Source organism: Hippoglossus hippoglossus, chromosome 11, assembly GCF_009819705.1.
Source record: "Hippoglossus hippoglossus isolate fHipHip1 chromosome 11, fHipHip1.pri, whole genome shotgun sequence".
Classification (NCBI taxonomy): domain Eukaryota; kingdom Metazoa; phylum Chordata; class Actinopteri; order Pleuronectiformes; family Pleuronectidae; genus Hippoglossus; species Hippoglossus hippoglossus.
This window is the reverse complement of record NC_047161.1, coordinates 18,344,988-18,372,919: the sequence shown is the minus strand read 5'-3', so window position 1 is coordinate 18,372,919 and position 27,932 is coordinate 18,344,988. Positions and strand designations below refer to the sequence as shown.

The 27,932-nt window shown below is 40.5% G+C and overlaps 1 protein-coding gene across 10 annotated transcripts in view; it reads left to right on the top strand.

Moving 5' to 3' along the window:
* Positions 1–27,149, top strand: part of phactr4a (phosphatase and actin regulator 4a) — a 29,001-nt gene extending 1,852 nt beyond the window's left edge. Inside the window, exons 1-15 of one of the 10 annotated variants that reach the window (XM_034599823.1) lie at positions 7,614–7,855; positions 11,416–11,586; positions 11,672–11,752; positions 11,853–12,367; positions 12,440–13,022; positions 15,199–15,573; positions 19,001–19,132; positions 19,632–20,208; positions 21,104–21,351; positions 22,558–22,729; positions 22,967–23,022; positions 24,994–25,055; positions 25,154–25,291; positions 25,717–25,793; positions 25,968–27,149. In XM_034599823.1, coding sequence (XP_034455714.1) covers positions 7,798–7,855; positions 11,416–11,586; positions 11,672–11,752; positions 11,853–12,367; positions 12,440–13,022; positions 15,199–15,573; positions 19,001–19,132; positions 19,632–20,208; positions 21,104–21,351; positions 22,558–22,729; positions 22,967–23,022; positions 24,994–25,055; positions 25,154–25,291; positions 25,717–25,793; positions 25,968–25,983 — 3,261 coding nt within the window. In that variant the 5' untranslated portion in view covers positions 7,614–7,797 and the 3' untranslated portion in view covers positions 25,984–27,149. Of the gene's footprint in view, positions 1–5,539; positions 5,591–5,959; positions 6,111–7,284; positions 7,550–7,613; positions 7,856–11,415; positions 11,587–11,671; positions 11,753–11,852; positions 13,023–15,198; positions 15,574–19,000; positions 19,133–19,631; positions 20,209–21,103; positions 21,352–22,557; positions 22,730–22,966; positions 23,023–24,993; positions 25,056–25,153; positions 25,292–25,716; positions 25,794–25,967 lie in introns of those variants that run through there. The other 9 variants (XM_034599822.1, XM_034599821.1, XM_034599820.1 and 6 more) reach the window with 9 other exon arrangements.
* The last annotated feature ends 783 nt before the right edge of the window (positions 27,150–27,932 follow it).

The window sequence follows — 27,932 nt, the reverse complement described above, 5'->3', positions numbered from 1 at the left end:
CTCAGGAGATGTTTTTACTTTGCCAAGGCAGCATAATCTCTCTGTTGGCTCCCTTTAGAACTGTATGGAAATGTACATTATTAAGGTTTATTTAGTTTGGATTGCTACATTAGTAGCAAGGAAATGGTCTTATTTTCTATATTTCATATTTGTTCGAATAAACAATCAATTTGTAGTCTATGGCTGTTAGATGAAAGGAGTTTGTGTATTATTTGAATGACAAGCAGCAAGGCAGGAACTAAACTTACCCAGTTAGCATGACAGCAAATGAAAGTGTTGGTTTGTAATCTTTTCTGTGGCTTTGATTTATGAGAGTGAATTACATCTTGCTTACCATGACTCACTTACTGGTGATATGATTAGTGCAGGCAATCACGTGAAAAAATATGCACTCTCAGAAAAGCTTGGTTGGTTATAAGCGGAAGGAATGGTGGTGAAATGATTGTTAACGAAACAGATTTTTTTCAGATGATGCTGAGATAGTGAAACCACAGACAACAGTTCATTTCAAGAAGAAACTGATACATAAAATGTCAATAGCACACCATGTGCTCTGATTGCGATTGTATTAGTTGTTGCATGATCATATAATGCATACATTTATAAACATACTCTTGTTCATTTACAACCTGATTTAGTCACCTCAGTTTATTGTTCTGCCATAAACATGTATATTAGACTTATGACAATGTACTGACATTTTTGCTGAATTTAACCGGTACGAGGTGTCAGTAATAACGTGTCCTAAATAGTGTACACATTACTCAGGGATTTGCAACCTTATTGTGTAAACAGGACTGAAGCCTCACCTCCATTAGGAATACAATAAAGGTGGACACTTACACTTGCACTTGCGTGTAAGTGCTGAAATACCACTGTTGGATCCTGTTTCTAAACCTGAAAATCCGCCTGCCATTTTTCCGACTGTTCTCTGAGTTGTTCTCTTTATAATGCTGACATAGTCAATGTGGGCCTGATACACAAAGAACTGCATAGAAGTCATAACTTGAAGCCGGGCACACGTTAACTAAGAGCAGGACGTTTCCTCTTGAGCTTTTGGATGCTCAGTGAGATAGGGACAGGGCTGGGTGTGAACCTGTGTGTGTGTTTGTACATGTTCATGTGGTGTCCTGAAGGCTTCAGCATTACAATATGGGGGATGGCCCAGCTGCTGTCGTTTCCTCTGTTATATGCTCACAAAGCGGTGCACATTAACTCACCTCTGTTTGCTTTGCTGCCAGCCTGCACCAGCTAACTGCTACACACCGGGAGGATATTTGAGAACAGAATTGGGTTTCAGTGGTGCTGAATTTTATCTACTGAATTATTTGTTAGTTCAAGTGTGTATCAACTTCTCCCTCTTTATGGGCATGTTGGAAAAGATGAATAAAAAGTTGATAAAGTTTTTTATTTTATTTTTTTAATTGCAAAACAAATCAATCAAATCAAATTGGGCTGCCATATTTGGTCAGCTGAGATTTTATAGATATTTTGTGTATTTGGGGGGGGCACAATATATTATTTCAGCATCATGATCACGGTCAGGGGTTTACGTACCTTTTTAAATACAAAATAGTGTTGCACCTTTTTATGGTGGTTATTGTCCAATTTTTAAAAAAAAAGTTTGAGTCAAATTCAACTCCATTGTTTACTGAGCATTACCTGTATATGACAGTTCAGAAAACAATCTCACCTTGCCCCCGCCCCTTCTCACTGTTGCCTGGCATCCGACCCCTGCTTTCCCCTCCCCTCTCCTTAGCTTACAGCGCATGATGGTTGCACACTCTCAAGACACAGTGTCTCTTGCTAACTGACTGAGCTGCTGTGGGTCCTTCCATGCTGTAGAAACGGTTCCATGTGACGCAGCAGCTCATCAAAACGGGACACATGCATACGGTGGACTTTTCCCTTTTAACAGCCATACACAGATAAGATGTTTCTCCGATGTGAGACGCTATAACCTTTAGCGCAAGTCATAGGCGAGTTTAGCCTCTTATTAGTGGTGATTGAGCACCCCCCCTAAAATTATTCTCTGCACCCCTAACAATATAATAATGTCGCCAGATATTAAAAAATATATATTTTGGCCTGCATTTCAGACGTTTGGGTTTCATGTCACTCCATCTTTGGGTTTTAAATACACTGCTCAAAAAAATTAAGGAACACTTAAATCACAAATTAGATCTTGATGAACAAATTATTCAAGTTGAAAGTCTTTACTGATGTACATTTTATCATTTGCTGAGAACAAAATTATGCAACAATGGTCAATCTAAACCAAAATCATCAACCCATTGAGGGCTGGATTCAAGACCACACCGAAAATCAAAGTAAAGAATTTAAATCACAGGCTGATCCAACTTGTATTCATTTCATCACGGCAACTCATAATGTGACTCAGTAGTGTGTATGGCCTCCATGTGCCTGTATTTACTCCGGACAACGTCTGGGCATGGAAACAACAGAGATCGCAGTGAGATGAGCAACTAAAGGTCTTTGGTTTGTCTTTTAGATATGCCCTGTTACTATTGATGATAGGTGTTTTTATCTGTTAGAAATAGATCGTTATTTTACAAAGGTAAATAGTTGACAGTCATCCTATTTACCTTTAGTATTTCCAGATGAATCCATTACTAAAATGGTAATGGGCCAATGAGAGTGTTCATGGTCTTTTGATTTATTATAAATTTTTTTACTATTTCCCTTCTGAGGTCATTGCCCACACTAATTGAACAGAGCCTTTTCATTCTGCCAGGGGTTAAGTTTCCTGAATTAGCTCACTGTAAAGATTTAACAGCATTTGATCAATCATTAAGCTCTAAATCTTGCAGGTGCTCCTCTGAATCATCTGCACTGTACATTGTACACTGATTGTTGAGGACATTGATAACCTGAGGAAGATATGGAGCAGTAGCATACAGACTAGAGGAATGCTCATTGGCATTTTCAGTGAATCATTTGAGGTGGTGTACAGTCTATACATGTGATCCTGCCTGCAGCTGTTGAGCATGTGTTGTGTTTACATTATACACAGACACTGTGTTTACATTATACACAGACACGCATAGGTGTTCATGGAGTAAAATATAGCGGATTTCCTGAATACCATCTTTGAGGCTTCAAAGCATCAAGGAAGACTTAATCACAAATGTTAGAAGCTTTAAGGGAAGGGGTGGTTGGAACAACGTTATACTTTCTTAGCATGCAGGTTGGTCCCATATGAATAACCAGAGACCGAAAAAGAGATTTTTTTCAGTTGTAAGACAGCTCAGCTCCTACTTCCAATAATGACAATAATATAATTTATGCAATAATGAAATCCAACTAAATTTGTCATCGTGAAAGGCCTAGTGGTAATGTATAATAATAATAATACTGATAAAAAAGGAACCATTCGAATACTAATTAACATGGCAACGACCAATGTTTTTGGTTTGATTCAAATTTGAGTATCACACATCTTTTTTTCAAAATATTTTTTTATTGCCACACTCGTTCCTAATTGTTTTTTTTTTATTGCACTGATCTAGTGTACTAACAGTTTGTATGGAATGTAATTTTGAATTTCAACTGTAGATAAGCATATCATCGCAGCCCTATGATAAAAAGGTCAAGTACTTTCTTCCCATGTTACAGTCTCTCTTTTATTCTGCAGTTTGTATTGTGCAGGGTAGTTAGTCACATGGGTTGGGTTCTGCCAGTTTGGGACTCTTGACATTCCAAAGTGCAGACTGATACTGCTGTTTGCAACCTCCCCTTTCTGATACTGCACCTACGGTTGTGAACCAATTACAGGCAGGGCCATCATTTGAATAGTTGCTTGCTGTGAAGTTCAGTGGGAGAGAGAATGATCACTGATTGTCTGTATGATTATTAATTTGAGCTGCTTATCTGTCCTTATCATCCTGAAGTTGACTCTCTGCTGCTCACCCCCTTCCACCCACTGATCTGTCTTAAAGCTACAGCACAATCACAAATTGTGAATTCCTGACTAAGTAATGATGGCTTTATTGACATTAGATTATAGAAAGTAATATTTAAAGTTGCAATAGAATGCAATACAATGCATTTTACAGGAAAAAGTCAACTGAAATAAATCTAGATGGATGTAAATGCATTGTTTATTTCAGTCTGGACTAAATAACAGACCTCATAGAATTTAGTGGAAGTGGTTTCTCCATTGTTGGTACTTTGTGGAGCTTTGTACTGGAGGAATGTTGAATGAAGGTGACCCAGAGCGGCAGAGAAAAGGCGGACTTGAATTAACAAATTCAACTAGTATAGAACTGTTTCACAAAGCTGACTTAGCCCTAATGGGGGCATTCTTTTCATGGACCTCCTGTTTAATTGCATATAATAAAAACTGCCATCCACCGTGGTGTTTGGACTTCAATAAATGTCTGATTTTAGTTATTCAGAATTAAAATGTATTTTAGCAGTTTTCTTCTCACACAGAACATGACGAGTATGGCTCATTTTGTGTCAAATCATCCCACTTTTGGGCTTCACCATCACATATCTAAATTAAATTTGGCATACTGATTTGGTCATATGAGAAAACTTGGAGCTGCAAGTTTATGCATTTCGGATCCTAAATAAGTGTGATGTTAGCTAAAGAAGTTTGAACTTTTTGGGGGATTCTACTAGACATATCTGCTGTTCTAGAAAGTGCTTTAAAACAACCCCCAAACCATCATCTCAGTTTATTAGGTATATTATAGAATTAGCAGTGCATTACCGACAGACATGTCTACTATTTTGTTTATTATTACTTTAATGTATGTATATTTTTCTTTGTAAAACTACAGTATTTTGTCTTTAACTTGCTCAGGTAACACTCAGTTACCATTTTTGTGTCACCTGTGAGCTTTACACATCACCTCATGGAAGAGATTAATAAAACGAAATTGCACACAGCATGCATCAGCCCCTCTTGTAAATTAAGAGTGTATTTTCAAAGCAAGATCAATGTGCATTTGGGGAAATAATGTATTCCCTGTATTCCCCAGCTCACTGCCGTTGTGTGATGACATCTTAAGAATTAGACATGTTGCTCTGGCAGGATTCAGAATTGATTTTTAGTTGGCTTGTGAGCTAATGAACACACTATTTTCTCTTCACTAACACATCAGAGCTTTTGTTAGGCTTCGAAGTCTCTCCCCCCCCCCCCCCCCCATTAGCTGCAGAGAACATCCAATCTGTTGAGTGCCCTGAGAGCCATTCATTGACTTACTGAGTAATAATGGACAACCAGAGTCTTAAGTAATTGGAAAACATTTTGTTAGAGTAACTTAAATATCTGCTGCGTTAGGATTGTGCTTCCTTCTACTTCCTTTCACTGAATTCGTTTGAATTCACTGCAAATTACGCTATATTTCTTCAGTGACAACAAGTGAGATTATTTAATTATTATAAAAAAATAAATATTTGTTTATCCCGGAGTCTCTTTTAACAAACATCTTATAATGAAGTAATGTGTTGTGTTCTGCTGTATTATTGAATATCTACCAAATTATACATGTTTCCTTTTGTTTATCAGTTTCAGGAGCTGCTGACTGCTGAGTTTTGGACACCGTGATGGAAAATCCTGGTAATAAAAATGTTTTTTTAATACTGCAGTTTAAAATTTGTTGGCAAACAAAGACTCCTACAAAACAAAAGTTCTTTTTTGCAGAAAACCCAGTCTAACAGATTTTAAATATTGTACTTAGGAGTACAGTAACTGTAGTGAGACTAATGCTATATATAACTATAACTGTAGTATCATGATGACAGAAAGTGGTGAGTCAGAAACACAGTGCTGTGCTATTACGAAGCTGTCCATCAAGGGGTTGGCCCTGTGTGACGCTTTGTGCTGCTGACGCTGCAGCCATCTGATTGGCCCTCACCCAGAGGACACACCTGTAGGTAAGCAGAGCTGCTGGTTTTTCTCAGTGCCAAGCATGGCCTTGTGCGGGTTTCACCACTGACCTCGATCATTTGACGACCTCAGCGTATCACGTATACACTCACATTGCTCAGAGGACCTTTGTTCCTGAACTGAGGTGTTGTTGTGTATTTGTGGAATCTGTGGGAAACGCTTGGGATGGCTGTGCAGTCTGAATATGTCTGTGAGTAAACCTGCTTTCTTTTTGTTGTTGGATGTTAAAATTTGAAGGTTATCATTTAAGTTTCAGATGTTTTAATTTACTTTGGAATGTGTTCTAAACTGTAGTTCACTTGTCCTTTGTTGACATGCGATACAGCAGTGAAAGCAAATGATTATTATTATTTTATAGTTATTATTTATACACTTATATTTTGTTCAATGCCAAGGCAGACCGGTGCAAAGCTCCACGAGTACCCTACTGACAATTAGGCCATGGCAGGAACAGATTAAGTAAGCTTGATCAACTCATCCCTGCCCGGCCAAGCAGTAAAAATAAACTGGACTTCCTCCTCAGCAATTTTCTACAAGTGATGTTTCTCTCATGAAGCCTCACATGTTCACGTATTTTGATCAGAAAGGATAAAGTCAACCAGCGTGTTGGCTCACATGATGTGAGTTGTATGTTTTGGGGATTGTCATGATGACATAATGTAACAGCACTTTTCTGAGTCATCAAGTTGTTGTTCTGGTTTCTGTGAGGCCTCGTGTTCTCAGGTTTGTTTCAAAGCCTGAAATATGTGTTTGTCTCCATCTGCTGCTTCTCTTTAGAAACAATGAAAAGAGGCTTCAATGCCGCAATGAGTCATGAGTTGGAAGTTGTCAACCCTATTTATTAAACAGTGATTTTCAAGGATCGTTTTCCTGATTATTGACCTTGTACCAAAAAGCCAATGTGTGGTCTTGCATTCCACACATTCCTGTGTCAGTTGCTCTTCTGTGCTGTAGCTTTAATTGGACTGTAGAGGGAGCAACATATACGTGATGTGAGCTCCTTTTGATGTATTATATGTCAGGAAACACAGGGATAGTCAGGTCCCTCTTTTGTTACCACACACTCTTCTTGTTTTGACCTTTTTTTAAAACATAAGTTTAAGGCCACATCTATTAAACCCTGATAGCAATATCATGCTGTTGTTAATAAATAATAATAACTAGAGAGTAGAGAGTAATATCTAATTTAACTTTTTGGGGGACTCTGGACTCGATAAAGTCTTATCAGTGTCCACGTGCATTTCATAGTTTAAAGGGACATTCCTAAGAGAGTCACTGGACTCCCCCACTGTGTCACTTCCTCTGCTCTGGCACTGAGCTCCACCTTGGCCCTGACTCACCTTCCACTTCTCAAGTTACCTCACCCTGCAGAGCCCGCCCCTTGTCCTTTAGGGAGCACTGTTGTGTCAGTCTGGGAAATGTTGCTAGTGGGGGGCCCCACTGCATCCCAAATCCCTCAGGGCTTGATGGCTGGACCTGCCGAAGCTCAAAGCTCGCCTACTGCGAACTTTGCCCCTGAAAAATCTACTCTCAGGAATGAAAGGCATCCGAGACTGCCGGATTACCTTTTTCGCGTACCTTATTTATGAAGTCAGAGCTCCAAGAAGGGAGGGACCAAGAACTGAGTAAGTGAGTGTGCTTGTGTTTTAAAGCGAAAGAAGGAGGGAGGACGGGAGGGAGAGACCAAATAACATAATCGGCAGGGAGGGGGAGGCAAGAGAGGCTAAGACGACACAAGTGAGCAGTCAAGACAGTCTTGAGTTAGAGGAGCTCCATGTTTAGTTGGAGAAGAGCGAGGTGGCTTTGAGTTTTCCTCTCCTGCCGCTGGCCTCCGGAGAGGCAGGGCTCGGCAGGCCAGTTGGGACAGAAGCTGTAGCATGGGACAGAGTGCTAGCAGTGAGACATTGGCACAGCAACCAGCCCAGAACAACACGGGTGAGTCCGAGGGCAAGGCTCAGCACTACACGGTACCCAAAAACATAACTTTGACAGATTTTAGATGTGGAAGCAATCTGGCAAGCATGTTTGCATTTATTTAGAATGGAAAGCCAACATCAGGATAGTGTATACATATTTATAAACAGGTGTTTCGTAAACCAGAGAGAAACTGGATGGTGGCATGCATAGACAAGTGTAGAAGAATGCATGTAGATGGAATGTGGTGATTGTGAAATCTACAAACCACACAAACTCCTCTCTGTCTGCATGCTGGGCCCCATCTCCCTGTAAAAAAAGAAAAACAGATTTGAGGGTACAAGACACCAACTAACACCAGATCTCCGCCTGTGGATCTACATTTTTAACTTCAGTCACTTCTCAAGTCGTATATTAGTTCCATAGGTACACAGTGAGTCATGAACCCCCTTACTGTCTGGTTAAGCAACCGTAGTAATAACAGTTCAAACACATCAGAACCTGTTTTTGCTGTCAAAAGCAGGATCTTGTCCCAAGTTGCATTTGCAAGTTTAATAACACAGCTCGCAGCTCTTGGAATCCAGCATCTGTGTAATGCAGGCCACCCGTTTGTCTGGCAGCTCTTTCCTGCTTAATATCAGACTGTAATTTGGTCCCAGCCTTCATTATGTTAATTAGAACCAATGACTTAATTTGCTATTTGTTGGATCAATATTTGCTTTATTTTTTTCAACTGTCGGGTTTCCCTACAAACACTTTCCTACATGAGGCGATTGACATGAGGACATCCTCTTTGTTACATATTTGCTCTCTGTGCAAGATGTATTTTTAACCCCTGGTGTGAGGTTCTTTGTAGCTGCTGGCAACATATCATGTGACTGGCATGAGTCATACTGTATGGACAGCTTGACCAGAGGAGTGCAGGGTTATTGCATTAGTGTCAGCTGGGTAGTGCAGCTTTCATGCTTTTATTAGGCCCTTGAGTTTGAATGGCTGAACATTTACAGGAATCCACATTGTTTAGTCAGTCTATAAATGCAGATCTGTAGTCTTTGTGTTAGTGTTAAGTCTTTTTCCTCTCAACTGTCTTTAACTCTACAGTTGTTCTGTGAAAAGCTGCCATCTTGTTTTTTTGTGTTCCACTGTAACACAATGTCACTCACCACATCACACTTTGATTCTGTTGCAGCTAAACCACATCAGTATTATCCCAGTTCACTGCCACTCCACCCCGCCCAGTTTTACACCCGCTGGTGTCCAGGTTATGTGTCAGGAATAGCTGCGAGGGCCAGTGTACTGCACAGAGTTCATTTCACAGACCCCTTCAACAGCCTGGTTCTCTTCACACAGTGTGTCGACAAAGTAATGTAAACATTGTATGGAAAGAATGTGATGCAGTGGTCGTCAACACAGGGTAGATGCCAACTAAACTCTACTTTAACATGCATGTTTTGGTAAATAATCAGTGCATAGTAACATTTGTTTTCATGATAAATTTATATGCCAATAACTTTTATTTTATACCTTAGAAAACAGTGACATTTTTAGTTAAAAAAATTCAGTTGGAATTTTCACATTTGTTTATGAGAATAGAAAAATGATGTGTGACACAACACATTATCTTTGTAATAGTTTGTCATTCATCCACTATTTCCCTTATGTGTTGTGCTGTTTAGTGATGACCAGATGAATTGAACATAGTGTTCATAGTGACCATGATATTTATGTTGTTAATATTAATGTTGCTGTTAATCAAACATTTGTCATTCTCTGCACATAAAGAAGAGTTAAAACCACAACCACCATTCAGACTCAAAACAAATATTATTGTGATATATATCATTATATTAGTGCAGTGGGAGAGGCTTACTGCCATCAACAAAGTATATCCAATCTGACCTATGGAAAACTACTTGTGCACTCACAGAATGTGGTCTGATTGTGGTTTATCCACTGTCCACACAAAACATATATTTATCTCAACTGTATGGAAATTGGATGGAAGCCACAAAAAATTGACAGGGACAGAACCAATGTCTGCAGATCTACGTTGTCAGCTCCTATAATCCTGATTGATCAAATTCTAGTGGGGGATTAATAGATGAATAGGTCATGCATTAATCATTAATACCACCATTCAGTACAGAAAAACCAGAGGAGCCTGGTGTCCTGAGCTTTTAAATTACTCTTAAATATCGGCTACATTTATCTGCGACCTTGAGAAACTCATCCACAGGATATCTGCTTCATGTGGATTAGAAAAGGGTAACGATCCCTTTTAAATCCCTCGGTGTAATATGTGTGTGTGACAAACCCGCAGAACCTAATACCTACCCCACGTTTAATTTAGACCTGCCATCAAGTTAATTAGCGCTAATACAACAAACCACCAGCACATTTGTTATTTTAACAAATGACAGAGATGTTCAGTATTACATAAAAATGAGAAGCTGCAGTGCTTATGGTTTTTGCTAAACCTGAATGCTACCTTTATGCTCTACACTCACTAGTATGTTGCACAATGTTGTGTAACTGCTGCCAAACGACTCACTGCCTAAGAATTATAATGGTGTTTTCACACCCAGTTATTGCTCCCATTGCATTTTCAATAGTATAAGAATAACTTTGGAATTTTGACTCATGGCTTCTGTTTTCTTTTTTTTTTTTACAACTCTGGATGCATAACTCTGTTTATAAGAAAGAATACTAAAATCGTAGAATGTTTCATTTCCAATATGAAAAAAAGTAGATATTACGTGATCCTATTTGTATCACCACCATGTCAAAAATCACATTAATTCACACCACGTTGTGAATAATACCAGAAGAGACTGACCATATTTCACAGTCTGTGTCATGTGACAGCTGACACAGCGAAGCGGACACTCAGAATGGAATTTGGACCAACGTTTTGAGGTTCGGTCCTTTAGTGTGACAGTTTAATAAAGTAGCAGCACTGCCCTGTGTATGGACTGACTGTTGCTGACAGAAAATATGGATTAGTTTGTTTTTGGGCATTGACACTAGTCATGCACTGAAACAGGAGAAGTCTACTGTTGGATGTAGTCGCAGGTAGTTGTCATCTGAATGTGGACATTTTGTAAGACTGCAAATTCTTTCCATTGTACCCAGTTTTAACAGAGGCAGAGATAACCCTGTAGAATATGAGGGTTTGTCAATACAAGGTATCAGCTACATTCACACAAACACAATGAACTGCGCTGTGCTGTCAAAAATTGTGTATGAATGTATGAGCAGTGGAATAAATGCTGACGTGCATCATTTTTGAAATGTTCTTCTGTCACAGGTTTTTAAACTTATCTGATTGTACTGAAAGAGTGCCTGGTTATTGCTTTGGGCTTCAGGGTACTCCCAGATCAAATGAACTAGACAAAACCAAAGTCATTTTAGTTTTCTTTCAAGTAATATTTTGCAGTGATAGAAATGCAGCATGAAGCTCATTGTAGTTATTCCTGTATAAATAAATCAGTGTGAAGGTTTTTGATTATCTGCAGTATTGGTGTCAATAAAAAAACATGTTCACCTGTGATCTTGTTTGTCACCATGCCATATTCATGCAGACGATGAGGTAGACCTGCAACACAGCACAACAGGGGGTGAAGAAGAGAACTCTGGTGGGGGAACACCTCCAACCAAACGCAAAGGAAAGTTCTCCAAGATGGGAAGAATCTTCAAGCCCTGGAAATGGAGGAAGAAGAAGCCAAGTGAGAAGTTCACTGAAACATCTATAGGTATGAGAGAGTGGACTATTTTCACCTGTTGTGTTCATTACACTATACATTATACTTATTTATTTTTTCTCCTTTTTTTTAACAGCTTTGGAAAGAAAGATTTCTGTTAGAAAAAGTCGCCAAGAGCTGATTTCAAGAGGGCTTCTAAAGGACATCCCAGAAAATGGTATGCAGGGTGTAATAGTTTTTTTTTCTTAAACATTCTCCGAGTGAAGTGGCTCCTTCTTTAATGACAGTTATTTCACTGTTTGTGTCTTTATATACAGTGAGCAACAATGTAAATCACTCCAAAGCACCGCCAGTGAAAAATGGGCACCCTGTGTCAAAGGACGTGGACAGGGTGTCGGAAGCTGGTGCTCGAGTGCCTCGAGGGGAGTCTGACCCGAAAGGGAATCCCCTCAAGATGCTCCAGGGAGATGATCGTCGAAGCAGAGCCCCGTCTGATGCCTCCCGAAGTAACAGGGCACCTCTGGATGTGGACACCCACGCACGGATGACTGTGGACGCAGACCGACGAAGCCGTCTGCCATCAGATGTTGACAAGAGAGGAGGATCTTTATCCAGAGGAGCTCCTCAAGATGATAGATACCGCAGAGAAGAGAGGAGAGATGGAAAAGATGATAGAGAAGAAAGGGGAAGAAAGGACAGGGAAGACATGGAGAGAAAGGACAGAGATAAGCAAGAATGGCGGGATGACCGTGAGAGGAGAGACGAAAAGAGAGATCGCGATGAGAGGGAAAAGAGAGATCGCGATGAGAGGGAAAGGAGGGATCGAGATGAGAAGGAAAGGAGGGATCGAGATGAGAGGGAAAGGAAGGATCGGGATGAAAGGGAAAGGAAGGATCGGGATGAAAGGGAAAGGAAGGATCGGGATGAAAGGGAAAGGAAGGATCGGGATGAAAAGGAACGGAGGGACCAGGACGAGAAGGAACGGAGGGATAGGGATGAGTGGGAAAGGAAGGACCGTGAGGAGAGGGAAAGGCGAGATCGGGACGAGAGGGAACGGACGGACCGTGATGAGAAAGAAAAGAGGGATCACAGAGACAAGAGAGAAGATAGGGATCGGCGGCCTGAGAGGGAAAAGAGAGAGAACCGAGGCGAAAGAAAAGATGATAGAGAAGACAAGGGTAGGAAAGATGTGCGGGGAGAAAGAGACGATAGAGACAGAAAAGATGACAGAGACCGGCGGGAAGACAAAGACCGGGCCAAAAGAAATGAAAGAGAGCGACGAGATGATCGGGAAAAGAGGGAGGAGAGGAGAGACAAAGTGGATGACCTGCGATCTTTAGTTAGACCGGTCTCTGAGATGAACCTGCGGCCTTCTCTACAGAAGAGCTCGTCAGAGGACAAGAAGAAGCCTCGTCCTGCCTCAGAGTCTGACCGGAGGACCACCCTGCCCAGATACAGCCCATCCACAGAGTTCAGAGAGCGCTCAGGTAATGTCTCCTCTTTAACTTCATTCAGCACTGCAGTTATTATTCAGAAAGTTCTAGTGAGAAAGTTGATGATTTGTCTGAGCCCGAGCCTTATCAAAGGAAACCATAAAAAACCCAGCAGCCATCACGTTGTCTTGGCACGCTGTGTGACGCAATTGATTCTGATGTTTCACAACAGGATGAAAAGGGGATAAGGCACACAAATGAGGCAGAATCTTTTGTCCAGCTCTTATCATGCAGAGAGAACTTGGTAGAAAACAATTCATTTCCTCGGGCACTTGTGTTTATCGGTTTTACCAGTTTGCCCTGGACATTTCTGATATTGTTACTTCTGAAACTCAAATTTAAAACAGCTTAAAGCTCTTTCATCAAAGATCTGATGTTCTTTTTTTTTTTCAATATTGATTTAACCCTATGGGTCTAATAAGATGAAATAACATAGAAACTATGTGGATTATGTTGACGGTTGAGATTTTTGAAAACAAACCGAATAAATAAAGGCTCATTGAGTTTCTTTTCTCTGATTGTAAACACATTTCCGATGAAAGAAAAACATTTTTTTTTTAGAAAAAACATTCTTCTCCTCTGTGTGATAATGCAAACTGGATTAATTCAGCACTTTTCCCTACAATGCATTTGTACTTTTACATTGACTGAGTAATCCTCACATAGTCTCCATGTTTCAAACACAATGATGTTGTATTTGTGGTGGTAGGTGGCCTCTCTTATATTATGTAATGCAGTATACAAGGTGCTCGTCTGAAAAGGTTTTTGCCTGTCAAGTAGTTTATGTCAAGCTGCTGAAGAGTATATAGCTCTATCTCTGTTTGCTCTGTCTCTCCTGCTACCTTTGCCACAGCAGCAACTGCGATGCTGTCCTCCTCTTCCTCTCACATCTCTCTCTTCGTGTCCCTCTGTTGCTGCTTCTGCTGCCACAGAATCACTGGTCAAAGCCTGGAAATAATCAAAACTAACCAATAGGATTACTAGTGACTCTGGTCAGACTGTTTCTGCTTTCTTTCTTGTGCTTTAAGTTTCGGGGCTTTCTGTTTTGCTTGTATCTGTGGTCGGTGGACTTGGCGCTGACGAGTCTTCTCTGCAGGGAAAAGCCAACAGCAATCCTTATTCTTATGCATGATCACGTTTTGATTCCGTGTGCATATAGAGATGAGGGGCTGTTCACAGACAATCCATAATCAATAGGAGAGTAGATGCCGAGCAAATCAATATAAAAGACTACTCGCCATAAATCAAAATATGGGAAACGATGTAAAAGTGAATGAATGGAAGCTCAGTTGATGTGGTTTTAATAAATAAACAAGGTAACTTTACAACATAAAATACATAAATATAAAGCTGTGGTCTCAGTGCTAACAAGCTGAACTACATGCTAAGTTTGTCGCACTGTGGCAGTGACTCAGATGTTAAAAGCGATGACTAAGTGTGTTAATGTTGAGATGATAAGCAGTGATATAACCAAGTCAATCGAATTTACTACACAAGATACATAGAGTACAGCTGATTTTTGTCAGAAGCTCATTCTAGGGCCACTTTATTAAATCTACAATACTTGTTCATATGATCATCCAAAAACATGCTGCTGTCGCCTTGATGCTGAGATATGATGTAGTTGATTAAATACTGCATTCATTATTCACTAGTGTCGGTGAATGTTAGGTTGCTAACACACAGACGTTCTGTCACTTGGGTTCAGCAAAAGCTTTTTCTGAGTGAACAGTCAGTGAGTGAGTGTTTTTGCTATGTTGAAATGCCAACAGCAGATGTGTAAACCAAAGTCTCCTGATGGTGCTGTCGAAGCATATAGAGTAAATGATTAAACTGTTAGTCTGACAGGGGTTATCCAGCTGGAACAGTAAATATCAGGCTTTCAAACATGGATTTAGGTGAGCATGAAAAGAGGGAAGAAGAAATCATTAGGACTCCTCTGTGCTTCTTTGATCCGTCTCCATATCTGATTCTTGTTACCTCTCTAAACCTCTCTACCGTAAAGTCTCTGAAAGACCTTTATGTTTCATTTCAAGGTTTTCCAGCCTGTTCTCAGTGTTTTACTGTATGTGAAGACCCTTTTTATACTTGTTATACGAGGATCTTTAGAACCCTTGTTGTAACCTCCTGTTAATGTCTGTGTTTGTGTATTTGTGTTTGTGTTCTGTAGAGTCTGCTGTTGTCCGCTCCACCCTTGCCCCTCATTCTGCACAAGACTCACAGCAGGAACCTGCCCCTGCCCGGCAAGCTCTGCTTCCCCCAAAATCCCTCACCGCTCCCTCCACTGAGTCCGGTAGGAGTTCGACCCCTTCCTCCTCTTCATCCTCCTCCTCCTCCACTTCGTCAACCTCCTCCTCTGCTCCCATAGCTGTGGCTAAACCGCCAAGGACTGTCTCCCTAATAGTCGATGACCCATCTCGACCCTCCCTCGCTGCTCCCTCCTCAGCTGACTCTCACATGCCGCCCCCTGTCCCTCCCCATGCCAAGCAGCCTCCCGTCCCGCCACCCAAACCCACCAACCGAAACAGCAACCCTGCACTGCTCGGTGAGTTTGTTAGCATCTGCTTCTGCAGTTTTATTGCACACATAAAATTTGCCGGTTTAGACTTTGTGTACTTTTCTTTGTGCTATTAGTCAAAGAAGCTCTGCAGGAATTTAATAAGGGAGGAGACAGTACTCAACGTTGCTGTTGCAGTGTTTCTCAGAACTGTAAAAGTGTATTGGATACTCTGACTGACACTTGAGAGCACAACTGTGTATTAGTTCAAACGCACTATAAATGCTTATTATGAACATAGTGGAGAAGTAACATAACTAAGTAAAACAGGTTCCACCCCACAAGTTAGTATATACCATAGAGTAAAGATATAACTTAAAATGTATCCAAGCATCCCAGAACACATGGAAGTGAATCGATTTCACATTTGGCACAAACATTCACTTAAACTTGGTTTTCATTTTGGTAGCCAAAGGTCAATGTCACAGTGGCCTCACAAAGTATACTTTCCCTTGGACTCAAATATGAACTGATTAGATTGTGGTGACTGGAGGTCAAAGGTTAAGGTCACAGTGCCCTCATGTTTCTGTGAAAGTGATATTTCAGGACTGCCAGTAAGGAATTTCACTACATGTGGCACAATTAACTTGAATGGATGACTTGATTAGAATTTTGCGCTCAAAGGTCACTGTGACCTCTCAGACACATTGTGAATGTAATATCTCAGGAAATTCTCAAGGGAATTCTTTCAATTTTGGCACACATGTTCACTTGGACTCACTAAGTAACTGATTCGATTTTAAACATGTTTTTGGCATCTTAAAATGTGATATTTCAAGACTGCCTTGAGGGAATTTCTTCATTTTTTGATCAGTTGTCAACTCATCCTGGACTCAAAGATGAAGTGATTATATTTCAGTGGTCAAAGGTCACAGTGACCTTATAAGAATCTGGGGGGGAAGTAGAAATATGTGGATGGAACCTGCACTGGTTGACAGAGCCGTACAACCGTAGTGCTGGATGAACCATCACTCTCGGAGACAGTGTTTTTGATTGTAGTCAACGTGGTTAGGATGTAGTTTGAGGAGATTGTAAGACTGCAGACATTGTTAATTCAGTGTGAAATTTAGAGTTGCATTACATTATACAAGATATGTCGAGCTAGTGCTAACGGTGAAGAGCACCAGTGTATCTTCACCAAAACTGTAAAACAACATCAAAGCAGAAAATGGCTCTGAACAAGAGAATACAAAGATGGTTTTGGTTGGTTAGGGCTGAGGCCAATATTTCAGGCCTCAGCCCTGAAATATTCTTGTCAATCAGAAGCTCATTCAAACAAAACAACTTAAGTGAGGTGTCAGTTAAGATTTGGATTTAGATGGTATGTTGGGTGTGCAAGGTTAGTGCCCACACCTATTTCAAAGCTGTGGGCAGTAACCTCGCACACCCAACAAGGTGTTAAGATGTTACTTTGTGTTTGTTACTTTGTGTGGCTGTGATGATTGTTTTTTCATTATTATTTCTGACAGACTTAATGGTTTGGTTTGTGTGTGGAATAGGGAAGTGAGGAAGAGTCTGGATGGTGGAGCAAGATATTCTTTGAAAATATAAAATAATAATTGATTCGTGACTGATAAGTGAAAGAAAATAATTAACAACTAGATATAATCTGTTTTGTTTTGATGTTTCTCATCATATTTAGTTCAGTAAGTTTATTCCCTGCACTGATGACTGATTACTTTTTAGATATTATAATGGTTTCTTATTGCAGGGTATGTGTTTGAAAACACATCATGAAGAATAAAACTTGTATATGATACTAATAAAATATTAGTGTAGTAGCACTGCTAGAATTTGTTTACATTTGACTTAAAGTTGTCAATGTGCTGCTGGTTGGTGTCATTTCTATCAGCTTTATACATTTAAAATTAAACACATAGTACATTTCCAAGGCTTGTAAATGTCCTCTCCTGAATCTATTTGTGAGATGAGTCTGTCAGTGAGTCAGCTGCCCGTTGCTTTGTAGGTGTTTTCCAACATGTTGCTAGTGTGCATGCTCAGTGTCCATAACTACCAGCCTCTGGGGAGGGGACATGCACTGGCTTATCTCTGTACCATTTGTGCAACACCAGCACTTTTCCTATTTCATATCCTTTGTCCCCGCATGCCGCAGCTGCTCTTGTTTACAGCCCATCCCTGGTTTTTCGGTTTGTAACAGTGTCTGTGGCAGTGACACAAGTTTCTATAGAGACTACATTTCATTTGTAACTGCTACAGATGTGATATTTTATAGTACCGTATTGCCACTGAGATTACAGTGGTAATGTGCTGTACACTGGATAGTGTCTGTTTCAGTGTATGCAACTTTGGAAATAGTTTACATGTATTCAAATTAGGGGTGCTTGATTATGGCAAAAACCTAAATTATTATGGTCAATATTTTTATCAGGATCTTTTAACACGATAACTGATTGACTTTGGAAACATCACACATTTTTTTAACTTAAGTGTCTACATTGCCTGTATGAGCAGGGAAGGTGTGTGTGTGTGTGTGTGTGTGTGTGTGTGTGTGTGTGTGTGTGTGTGTGTGTGTGTGTGTGTGTGTGTGTGTGTGTGTGTGTGTGTGTGTGTGTGTGTGTGTGTGTGTGTGTGTGTGTGTGTGTGTCTTCACACGAACTGACAATGACGTGTATTAAGTTATTTATCGATGATGTCGGATCATGAATCCGAGTTCCAGTTACTTTAATCCGGATGTTACGTCTCGTGTTGTGTGTGGCAAGTGTTGGACATTTTTTTCAATGTGTTTAAATGCATGTCTCAAACTCTAGAGTGAATCAAACAAACACAAAGTACTGTTCATGACCTAGTAACTTGTGATAAGTGTTGGTGCTTATTGTTAACGTGTAAAGTGAACGTAGGTTATTTTTATTATAGATCCTTTTAATTGTTTTTTTTAAGTTGTAGCCAGGATACATACTAAGTGGAGCATTTTACAATGTAAAAGTCAGCTTGTCAGTGGAGAAACTTCTTAAAGGTGACAGCTTTGCTCAATCAAACCCAGTTTAGAATTTCTGCAGGGGAGGTTCTTGTTACTATCACCACATGTATGCACTAGTATCAATATATCTGCAGTAAGCATATATCAACAGTTCTAATAGGGATGAATCCGAGGAAACAAGTTCAGCAGTTTTACCATCATGGATAAGCTGGAATTTGAGAAAACCATCATAATGAAAGTATTTGTCAGTGGGAAGTACCACTTTGCCTAAACAGGAGGATTCACTAAAGCATTTTTTATCTTGTGTTTAGAAACTTGAGTTATTACTCTACAGAGGTTGTTTATCATCTAAGGATGGATGTACGCTCTGCGTCTGGACAGTGTAAAACCCAGACAAACATTATCCCTCTCGTATTCTCTCCCGGCTTGGAATGTAAACCCAGCCCCATCCCTGACATCTCCACTCATTTTTGCCAGCTTCCTCATTGAACAGGGGCTCTAAGGCCAGGCAGCCTTGTTACTGGACCAGCTGGAGACGTCAGAGTGAGCTCGGCCTCTACCTCTCTCTGCCTTTGTACCTGCGCCAAAGAGCTGCAGGGACCTGCTCAGGTACCCAGCAAGGGCGCACGATCTCAATCCATCTTAGTGAAGTCTGTCGAGCGGTGGTACAGGTCCACATGCTTCGCTGCAGATGCAGTTCTCCACCTCCAGTTTAACACCAGCACTTCATCGCATGCGTGTTGCATCCATTGAAGCTGTCCGCTCATCTAACTTAACATTGCATGGAAACTGGATGGATATCTAATGTGCAGGAATGCATTGGATGTGTTTTCTGATCACTTTGAATGTTCATGTAAGACTGTTGATACAGTTGTTTGTTAATCTGCGTGTGTCACCCTCCACTGACTCAGCATAAAGCTCAGCTGCAACAGGACCGTTCCCCTACTAAAACTTTTGACGAATTTGCTTTTGTGCTTATTTCAAATAACATTAACTTCACCCTTTACAGAGTGAATGTGCATCTTCCCATTCTGACAGCAGAGAATGTTTGTGACAATCAATTTATATCACCAGTACTGATTATTGTTCTTGGCTGGTTTATTCACAGCGGAGCTTTCTCAGCCTGGCAGCGGCATCATCATTGTTCCAGCACATGCAAAGCGCTCTCCACCAACTCCACCAAAGAGGATGACCCCTGTCACCAAGCGCCACTCTGTGGATCCTTCCCCTCCTTCTCAGGTCACTGAGTCTGCAACCGCTGACCCGGCTGCTGCCCCTGGACCGGCGCACCATGCTGGCCCCAAAGGATATAACAATGAGGAGAAAACAAGTGCAGCAGCTCCTCAGACTGCCACCGACACTCTGCCTTCACCGCCGTCCCACATACCTCCATCACCTCCCAGGGCTCAGTCGCTCCAGCCGCCCGACACCACCTCCTCTGGTCCTGTGTCCATCATACAAGCGGATCCACCCAGCCCAACCACTGAGCCTCCCAGCCATCCTCCAGCCATTCCACTGCACATCCTCATCCAGAGAGCCCTGGCCAGCCCTGGCCAAGCTCAGCCCAACCCGGAGGGTTCTCAGAGAGCCCACTCACTACTGTTTGAGTCTCCTCCAGACTTCCTTACCGAGATGGGGGATAGCTCGAGGCTTTCACTTCCCATCACCATCGAACCTCTCAGGCTGTAAGTGTTCAATTTACTGTAAGACATTACATAACAAAACATGATTGCTCTGAAAGTTAAGAATAAAGGGTCTTTAGTTTGCCCTATTTGTACTTACCCTAGTCGAGAAGTTTGTGATATGTTTTATATTATTTGGTTTAATTCCTGTAGCCTTACTTTGAGTAAACACATGGCTTGTCACTTGTAGTTACATGGACTTACACTGTAGGTATCTGTTAACAGCACAGACACAGATATTATAGACATTCAAAGATTTCCCCTTGTGTTCTCTGGAATAGTAATGGGTCTCTCACTGTTTCATTTGAGCACCACAAACTTCATCCTCCAGAAGAAATCACACAGATTTTAAATTACTTGATGGTTTAAACCTAATTAAAACTGATGTCAATGCAAGGAGCAAGAATTTCATCCAGCCTTACACAGCCTCCAATTTGATGATTAGAGAATAGTTGCCTTCAGAGAATCATCTGCAACAAATGGAAATAAATTCTGTGACTGTGTTTAATTTGGCTTAGAGGCAAACTAACAGCAAAAGGCCAAGATCAGAGTCCTGGGGTTCTCCATATTTTGACACCAGTTATTGCTGATGTAGTGCTATTTTAGCTGCTGAGCTTTAGGAGCTGTAGAACGCTTCCAGTTAGTAATTTTACCATTTGTGCTCTAAATTCATGCAGCCTGGTCTCAGAGCATGTGTCTCTTTAGTAAAATGAAAATGGGTCCAGGAGTCTGGACTAGCTGTGTTAATTGTCACTAGTACATTTTTCAGTGTCATCATAGATAGCCTAGCTTGGATTTGAGAAGTTTTTACAAAAGCTGTGACCAAACCTCAGATCTAACAGTAAAACAACCCAATGTAAGCCTTCAGCCCTGTTATAGCTGCTGTGTTTCTGTTTAGACCTGAAGACGATGACTTTGACATGGAGGAGGAGATGCGGAAGCTTCAGCCCCAGAGGCCTCCCCGCCAGCCTGACATGGAGCCCCGCAGCCGGAGGGGTTTGATTGGGGACCCCAGAGTCAGCATCATCCCTGAGGTAGGAGGCCACGAGGACAGCGAGGGGTCTGACTCTGATGGCCCCATCTTGTACCGAGATGAGGACGACGATGATGATGATGATGATGACGACGATGAGGAGGGCCCTCCAAGTAAGTTTTGGCTGTCTTGTACTGCTACGTTAGATCTATGGGAGAGATATAAGTGCTGTGGTTAAGAATACCTCTCAACATTCAGAATGTGAAAACTACCCTAAAATACCCTCAAATGTTGGACTGTTGATCAGACAAAACAAACGACTGGGGCTTAGGCTCTGTGAATTTGTTCTGTATATTTTCAGAAAATAACAATTGTTAGTAGCAGCCCTTGCTTTGACTCTCTGAAAAGCATCTCAAGGCTAGGATGATCCTAATATCCATTTTTACAAACCTTCAGCTCTGAATTTGTTGTAGTTGAAAGCACTAATACAAATGAATGATTAATAAGTAACACTTTCCCGAGGCCCGAAAAAATAAATAAAAAAAGGCAACATGAAACATAACAAATTTAAGAATGGAAGAAGTGAATGACATTATATATTATAGAAAAAATATATATATATCAGGGCTGTCAAACGATTACAATTTTGAATCAGATTAATCACAGGGTAGCTGTGAATTAATTAAGATTAATCACCATTTGTAGAGTCATTAACTCTGGAGCGAATCAAACAAACACTAAGTTACCTCATGTACTGATCAGGTCCTGATAACTAGTGCTGAGTGTTTATTAGTTAAAGTGAGAGCAGAGTGGAGGAGGAAACAGAAACTCCAGCTCGGTACAAACCAACTGAAGCGTTTGTCTTCACATTCCATATTGGATTATTTTGTGTGGCCATCCTTTGACACCATACTGTTAATGTGTACTATTTGTGTAGTTAAATGTTGTTGTACAATGCACTGGTTTGTTTCTTGTTGCAACACACTCTAACACAGAAATGACGACAGACTGACAAGAACAATAGATCACATCCCTATTCGTGAAACCTATAAGAACTGTCGCTGCTTGATTTTAGTTTTAACTAGTGCAGTGTCTTTTCTAAACCTGCCTGTTTGGAATGGGCTGTTTGAGTTTTAATATGAGCTGAAGCCTCAAGCAGTTATTAAAAATGTACTTACTAATAGTTTACTTTGTTTAACTGTGTCCTAGTGAAAAGTGGATTTTACTTCACATTAAAGTTTGTTTTCAGACTTAACTACTCAAAGTTAAAAACAGTCCTTTGTGCTGTTTTTCGACACGTTGTGTTATTTTTGTCTGTGTGCATTTCCAGTACCCTCTAGCAAGCCTGTATGTATAAGTATGTGTCATGTGTGTAACAGGTGGGCTGCTGAGTCGTGTGAAAAGGAAGGACACATTAGCCCTAAGGCTGGAGAGACAGGAGAGACAAGAGCGAGAGGAGAGGGACCCTCAGGAGAACCATGACAGCAGGACTTGGCAAAACAAGGAGCAGTGGATGGCAATGAGGAACAAGATCAGCAGTACGCTGACAAGGTAAAGGACTCGCATCATGTCAGCTGACTGATGAACATGATAATGACGCACAGTAGATCTGTATCGTAAGATTGAATGTGGAAAGCAAGTGTCATCCGTCTGATTTAAAAAAACTGTCACGAAGCTGGAGGGATTACGTCCATTATTTCGAATGTAATTCATATGTTTGAGAGGCTCTCCATCCACCATTTCATCCATCTCTGAAAGTGGTTAATCAACAGTGTTCTCCATCTTCAGGCGCCTGAGTCAGAGACCGTCTGCAGATGAGCTGGAGCAGAGGAACATTCTTCCAGGTGAGAGTCTCACTCCATCCATCCCTCACCTTTTCATTCGGGTTTGGTTATTTCAATTCGATTCTTCAACACCAGAAGTTAAAAAAGCACATTTTTCATTTTTCACATCCTTTGCTGAACTCAATCATCTGCATCAGTCATTTGTTCAGTGGATAACTTTATTTTTTTTCAAATTCTTCTTGCCTCAGGCATATTAATATTCAGTAAACACGCAGCAGTTTTTACAATGTTGGTAGTAAAGTATTGAGATAATGTCTAATTTAAATAACAGTGAAGCTCCATGGAGCAGATGTGTAAACCATGTGCTAACACCCCCCCCACACAGTGTATGGTATTTATAAAGATGATCTCCGTGATATTGTGAATATTATTTTTTAGCCCCCTCACAGAATAGTTCAGATTACAGTTATCAAATGCACATTGCAAATGTATTATTCTTTCCGTTGATGTGCATTTGTTGTATTCCCTTGTTTCCTTGCTTGATCTTTTCTTTTTATCGTTTTTTTTTGTGAGACACATTGATCTTATGAAGAGAGAAATGCTGCATTGTAGCAGATTTAGCTGATGCAGTGTCTACCTGCAGTCCCTGGGCAGGTGTAAACCAACAGTAATACAACTATTGAACTTGGTCGAGTTTGATATTAGGGCTATAAACTATGTCTCTGACATTAATGACAGTGACTGAGATAAAGGATCACTGCCAGTGATCATACGTATCTGTGATCAATGAGACACTGACACAACAAGAGGCTGTAAAACTGCAGCTGTCTGTAATGACAGGCGGCTGTGTAAAGGCATCACCATTCTAACTCGGTAAACCTCAGCAAATCATTTGGTAACCATGGTAACAGGGCAGCACATCAGGACACGAGTGCATGGCTTTTCCTGATCAGACAGTCAGAAGCATTGTTTTGTGTAGCACATTGTGTAGTTGGCGATGTATTGTGACATAGATATCCAACAGTAATATGTCCCATAATGCTGCTGTTTAAGATATCTTCTTAATATAACACATCTCAGTTCTATTGTCATTAACTATAACATGCAGTCTAATCAGTGTCACGTTGTATATTCAAATTAGAAAAGTATCATAATATATACCATTGTTACAAACTGCACAAATTCAATTATCTATTGGTCAATAGGATTGATAAGTGCCATATTTGCTTCCAACACCATTTATCTAAATATTTACAATAATCCAACTATTTAATGTTATAAAACTATTGTCAAAAACACATAAAAAGACATAGTATCAAAATACTTAACAGCACATAAACCACAATATTATTGAGTATGATATAATAAATAACAAAGCTCAAACCCAGGATGTTGGCTTGTACACTGTACTCAATGCACCCCCTTGACAGAGGTCTGTGCTCTATTGAGCACATTACCTAGTTTTTCTACTTAGTTAAATAAAATAAAAATTTAAAAGCAGGCTCTCTCTCTCTTGTATGTTCTATGATGTATTATTCCATTTCTTCTACTTATCCTTGGTTTTTGCTTTGGTATTATTTCAGTACTGTATACAGGATTTCAGACAGATACCGTATCATAAAGGCATAATTTTGTTGTCGTGAATGCATTGTGCCTAATAATACCAAAAATACCATATTGTAACAAACAGAAACAATATACATATGAACAGCTAAACATTTTGAGCAGAGTGTAGTGAAGCGCAGTAAAACTTGGATCCCAGAACCAAGAATGAACATAATACTTCTCAGAATCAGTCAACAGGTTTTGATCCAGGATTCATGCCACCACACTGTATCTCGCCTGTCCTCAAATGACTGGGCCAAGATGACGCTTTGCACTTGCACTAAAACAATGCAGCACCTTGTGCAGAGCGAGGCCGTGATTTAAAGGTTCCTGTTACCGCAGAATGCCGACGGCAGTTGGGATGAAATGTACCTGACTGGCTGCAGTGTTTGCCCCTCTCTCACGGAATGTGTTTTCCCCTTACAGCCAAGAACGAATCAGATCGTCGATTAGAGAGATCCGAGATCAAAAGGCGGCTCACCAGAAAGGTCAGGAAGAGACGTTATCGTACATTTGACAATATATCTGGGTTGTCATCGTAGTGTTGTGAGCACTTGGCTTCAATAATTGTCCTTTCTTTCACCAGCTGTCCCAAAGACCCACAGTGGCCGAACTCCAGGAAAGGAAGATCCTGCGTTTCCACGAATATGTTGAGTGCACCCACGCCCATGACTACGACCGGCGAGCAGATAAACCGTGGACCAAGCTCACTCCTGCTGACAAGGTGAGACTCAACACATTCTCATTTACTCACACACATTAACTCAACATCTTTTTCTTGGGTATTTTTATGGCTTTATTGTGAAGGGACAGTGAAGACAGCCACTAGCATTTCGATTGGGAAGAATCCCAGGAATGCAATTCAGACACTGCTGAATGACCGGGTTGAATTTTATCAAGTTAATTACCTGGTCCAGTGAAGCTCGTAAAACATAAATTACATGTATGTTACATGTTGACTTTTTTCTATAAGGAAAAAAGAATCCTTATAGAGTCTGTTTAAATTTGTCTTGTTTAGTAAGAGTGAAAAAAAAAATCTAACTATACAGCAGAGATTTCATCACATGCTTCCTGTCTTCCTTCGTGTTGTGCTATAAACGGATAAAGCCGATCCTGCTGAAGTGCTGTTTTTGTCATGTCTCCTCTCAGGCTGCCATCCGCAAGGAGCTCAATGAATTCAAGAGTTCGGAGATGGAGGTTCACGAAGAAAGCAAGATCTATACACGGTCAGGCTCATACACAGCACCACATCAATAATTCACCTCAACTGTTTTCTAAGTTTATTCAGCAGTCTCATCCATATTTTATGAGCTTTTTTTTTCTCTTTTGAAGATTAGCTTTTATTTCTAGCTCTTAAGCATCTAGAATAACCTCTTGTCCTTTTCCTTCCTTTCCCGCAGGTTCCATCGGCCTTAGCTGTCCATAGTCAAACACTCAGACTGGGAGTAGAGAGGCGGAACAAGCCCCTTTCCACACAATGAACAGAACTTGTGGCCCACTTGGTTCATTTTTTTTAACTGACTGCCTGCTAACCTGCTTCAGCTGATAAACTGGAACCAAAGCGAAAGACGCAACGACGCAATGACTACGGCTGGTTCTCAAATTCTTTGACTGTGGAATTCAGGACAGGAGGAGTTTGTTTGGTGTTCGGTGCCAACACTAAAGAGTGAGGAATCCCTCCCCCTTCCCGCTGCTGGAGGCTCCGAGAGGGTGCGATGGAAGCGAGAGGGTTACTCATGGAGGGTTATCACACAGCCTCCCTCAGGGGAAACCACTCACCATGCCTTTACCTGCTGTCATGATGCCATCTCCTTGCAGAACAGGAGGACTATGCACATACAGCGATGACTGTAGTTACCACTGAATGAATCTGGTGTCTGTTCAAACACTGTTTATGTATATGTCTATACATGTTTGTTCTACAAATGTCCACCCACAGGTGCCACATGGCATCAGCCTTAATGCTCACATGATCTAATGCACTTGTGTAATGTAAAATTTTAGACAAAATGTGAAAGAAGCTGGTCCGACAGTGTGTTTATTTAAAACTCGGTCATAGCCGCTTTTGAACCGACAGCTGAGCTCTGTGTGTAGACCCTCAGAGCATTGATTCCAACCTACTGACCTAAAGTGTACATTTTACTGTATTCTGTTGATCATTTAAAAGATTGTAATAGAGCACATATCAACAAATTGATCTAAGGCACCTTGAGTTCCCTAATTGAGCATTTAAAAGTTTTGAGCCTCAGTTGTTGTTTGTTTATCATTGAATTATTCAAGCAGGAAAATGTACATATTTTGATTTTCCTAGTTTTATGGTACTTTATATATTTAAGTCTATAGATGGCTGCAATTGTATAGCTCAAACATGTAGATTTGATTAACTTTATATTGTATACCTACAGTAATGCTGACATGTTTTAATTGTAAAGTATTTTTCAAATGTTATTTCCAAGTAGTAATGGTACAAAACTTTTCTTTTTCTTTTTTTTTGATACAGAGATCTTTAAACTTTTTGCAACCACACTGTATAAATGACAAATCCACTCAGAAATTAAAAGAACCAGTGATTTTCATTTCAATGTGGTGGTATTATTATTATTCCACTTTTAATACTTCTGTCTGCTGGAACGGTGATTTGGAGTGACTGATAGTTTTAACGGCCTCTTAAAATGACCAGATGAGGGCAGTGTTATATAAATCCACACACCAGTCACCACCACCTCAGCCTGAATCCAAACCTATGGTAATAAGACAGGGAAACTCATGATTAGAATAATTTCCTCCTCCTCTGAGTTCTAGGCCTGTGTGATTTACTCTCCTTATTGGAGAGTAATTTGCATCAGTTAAGTCCACCTGACATTTCTTTCAACAAACGCACACTCTGGTGTTTGTCCTTCAACCTCCCCATGCTGCTAATTAGCTGCATATTGACATGGAGACAGTCAACAGGGATGGAGCTCTCCTCCTCTGAGCCTGCACGTAGATACTGAATATCAAATGATTTAAATTATGTCATTTTGTCAGCATCCTTATTTCCCACTTAACCATAGCATGTTGGGTTTAATCAATCTGTAATTGATTATGTGTTAATGCCAAAATTCTAATATCTTTATACAAACACCAACATTGAGAAGAAATATTATCTTGTTTCACCAAACATGTTTAGAGTGTTATCCATCATTTGTAACATCAGGGAGGCGTCTGATCGCTCCTCAGTTCATTCAGCAACAAAATAACAAGGCCAAACACACAGCCAGAGTCATCAAAAAACAAAACAAAAAACAAATAGAACTGTGTTCAGAGACAAGAAGATTAAAATGTCCGGCAGCAGATGGTGTGGACCCCACAGCGCCCTGATCTAA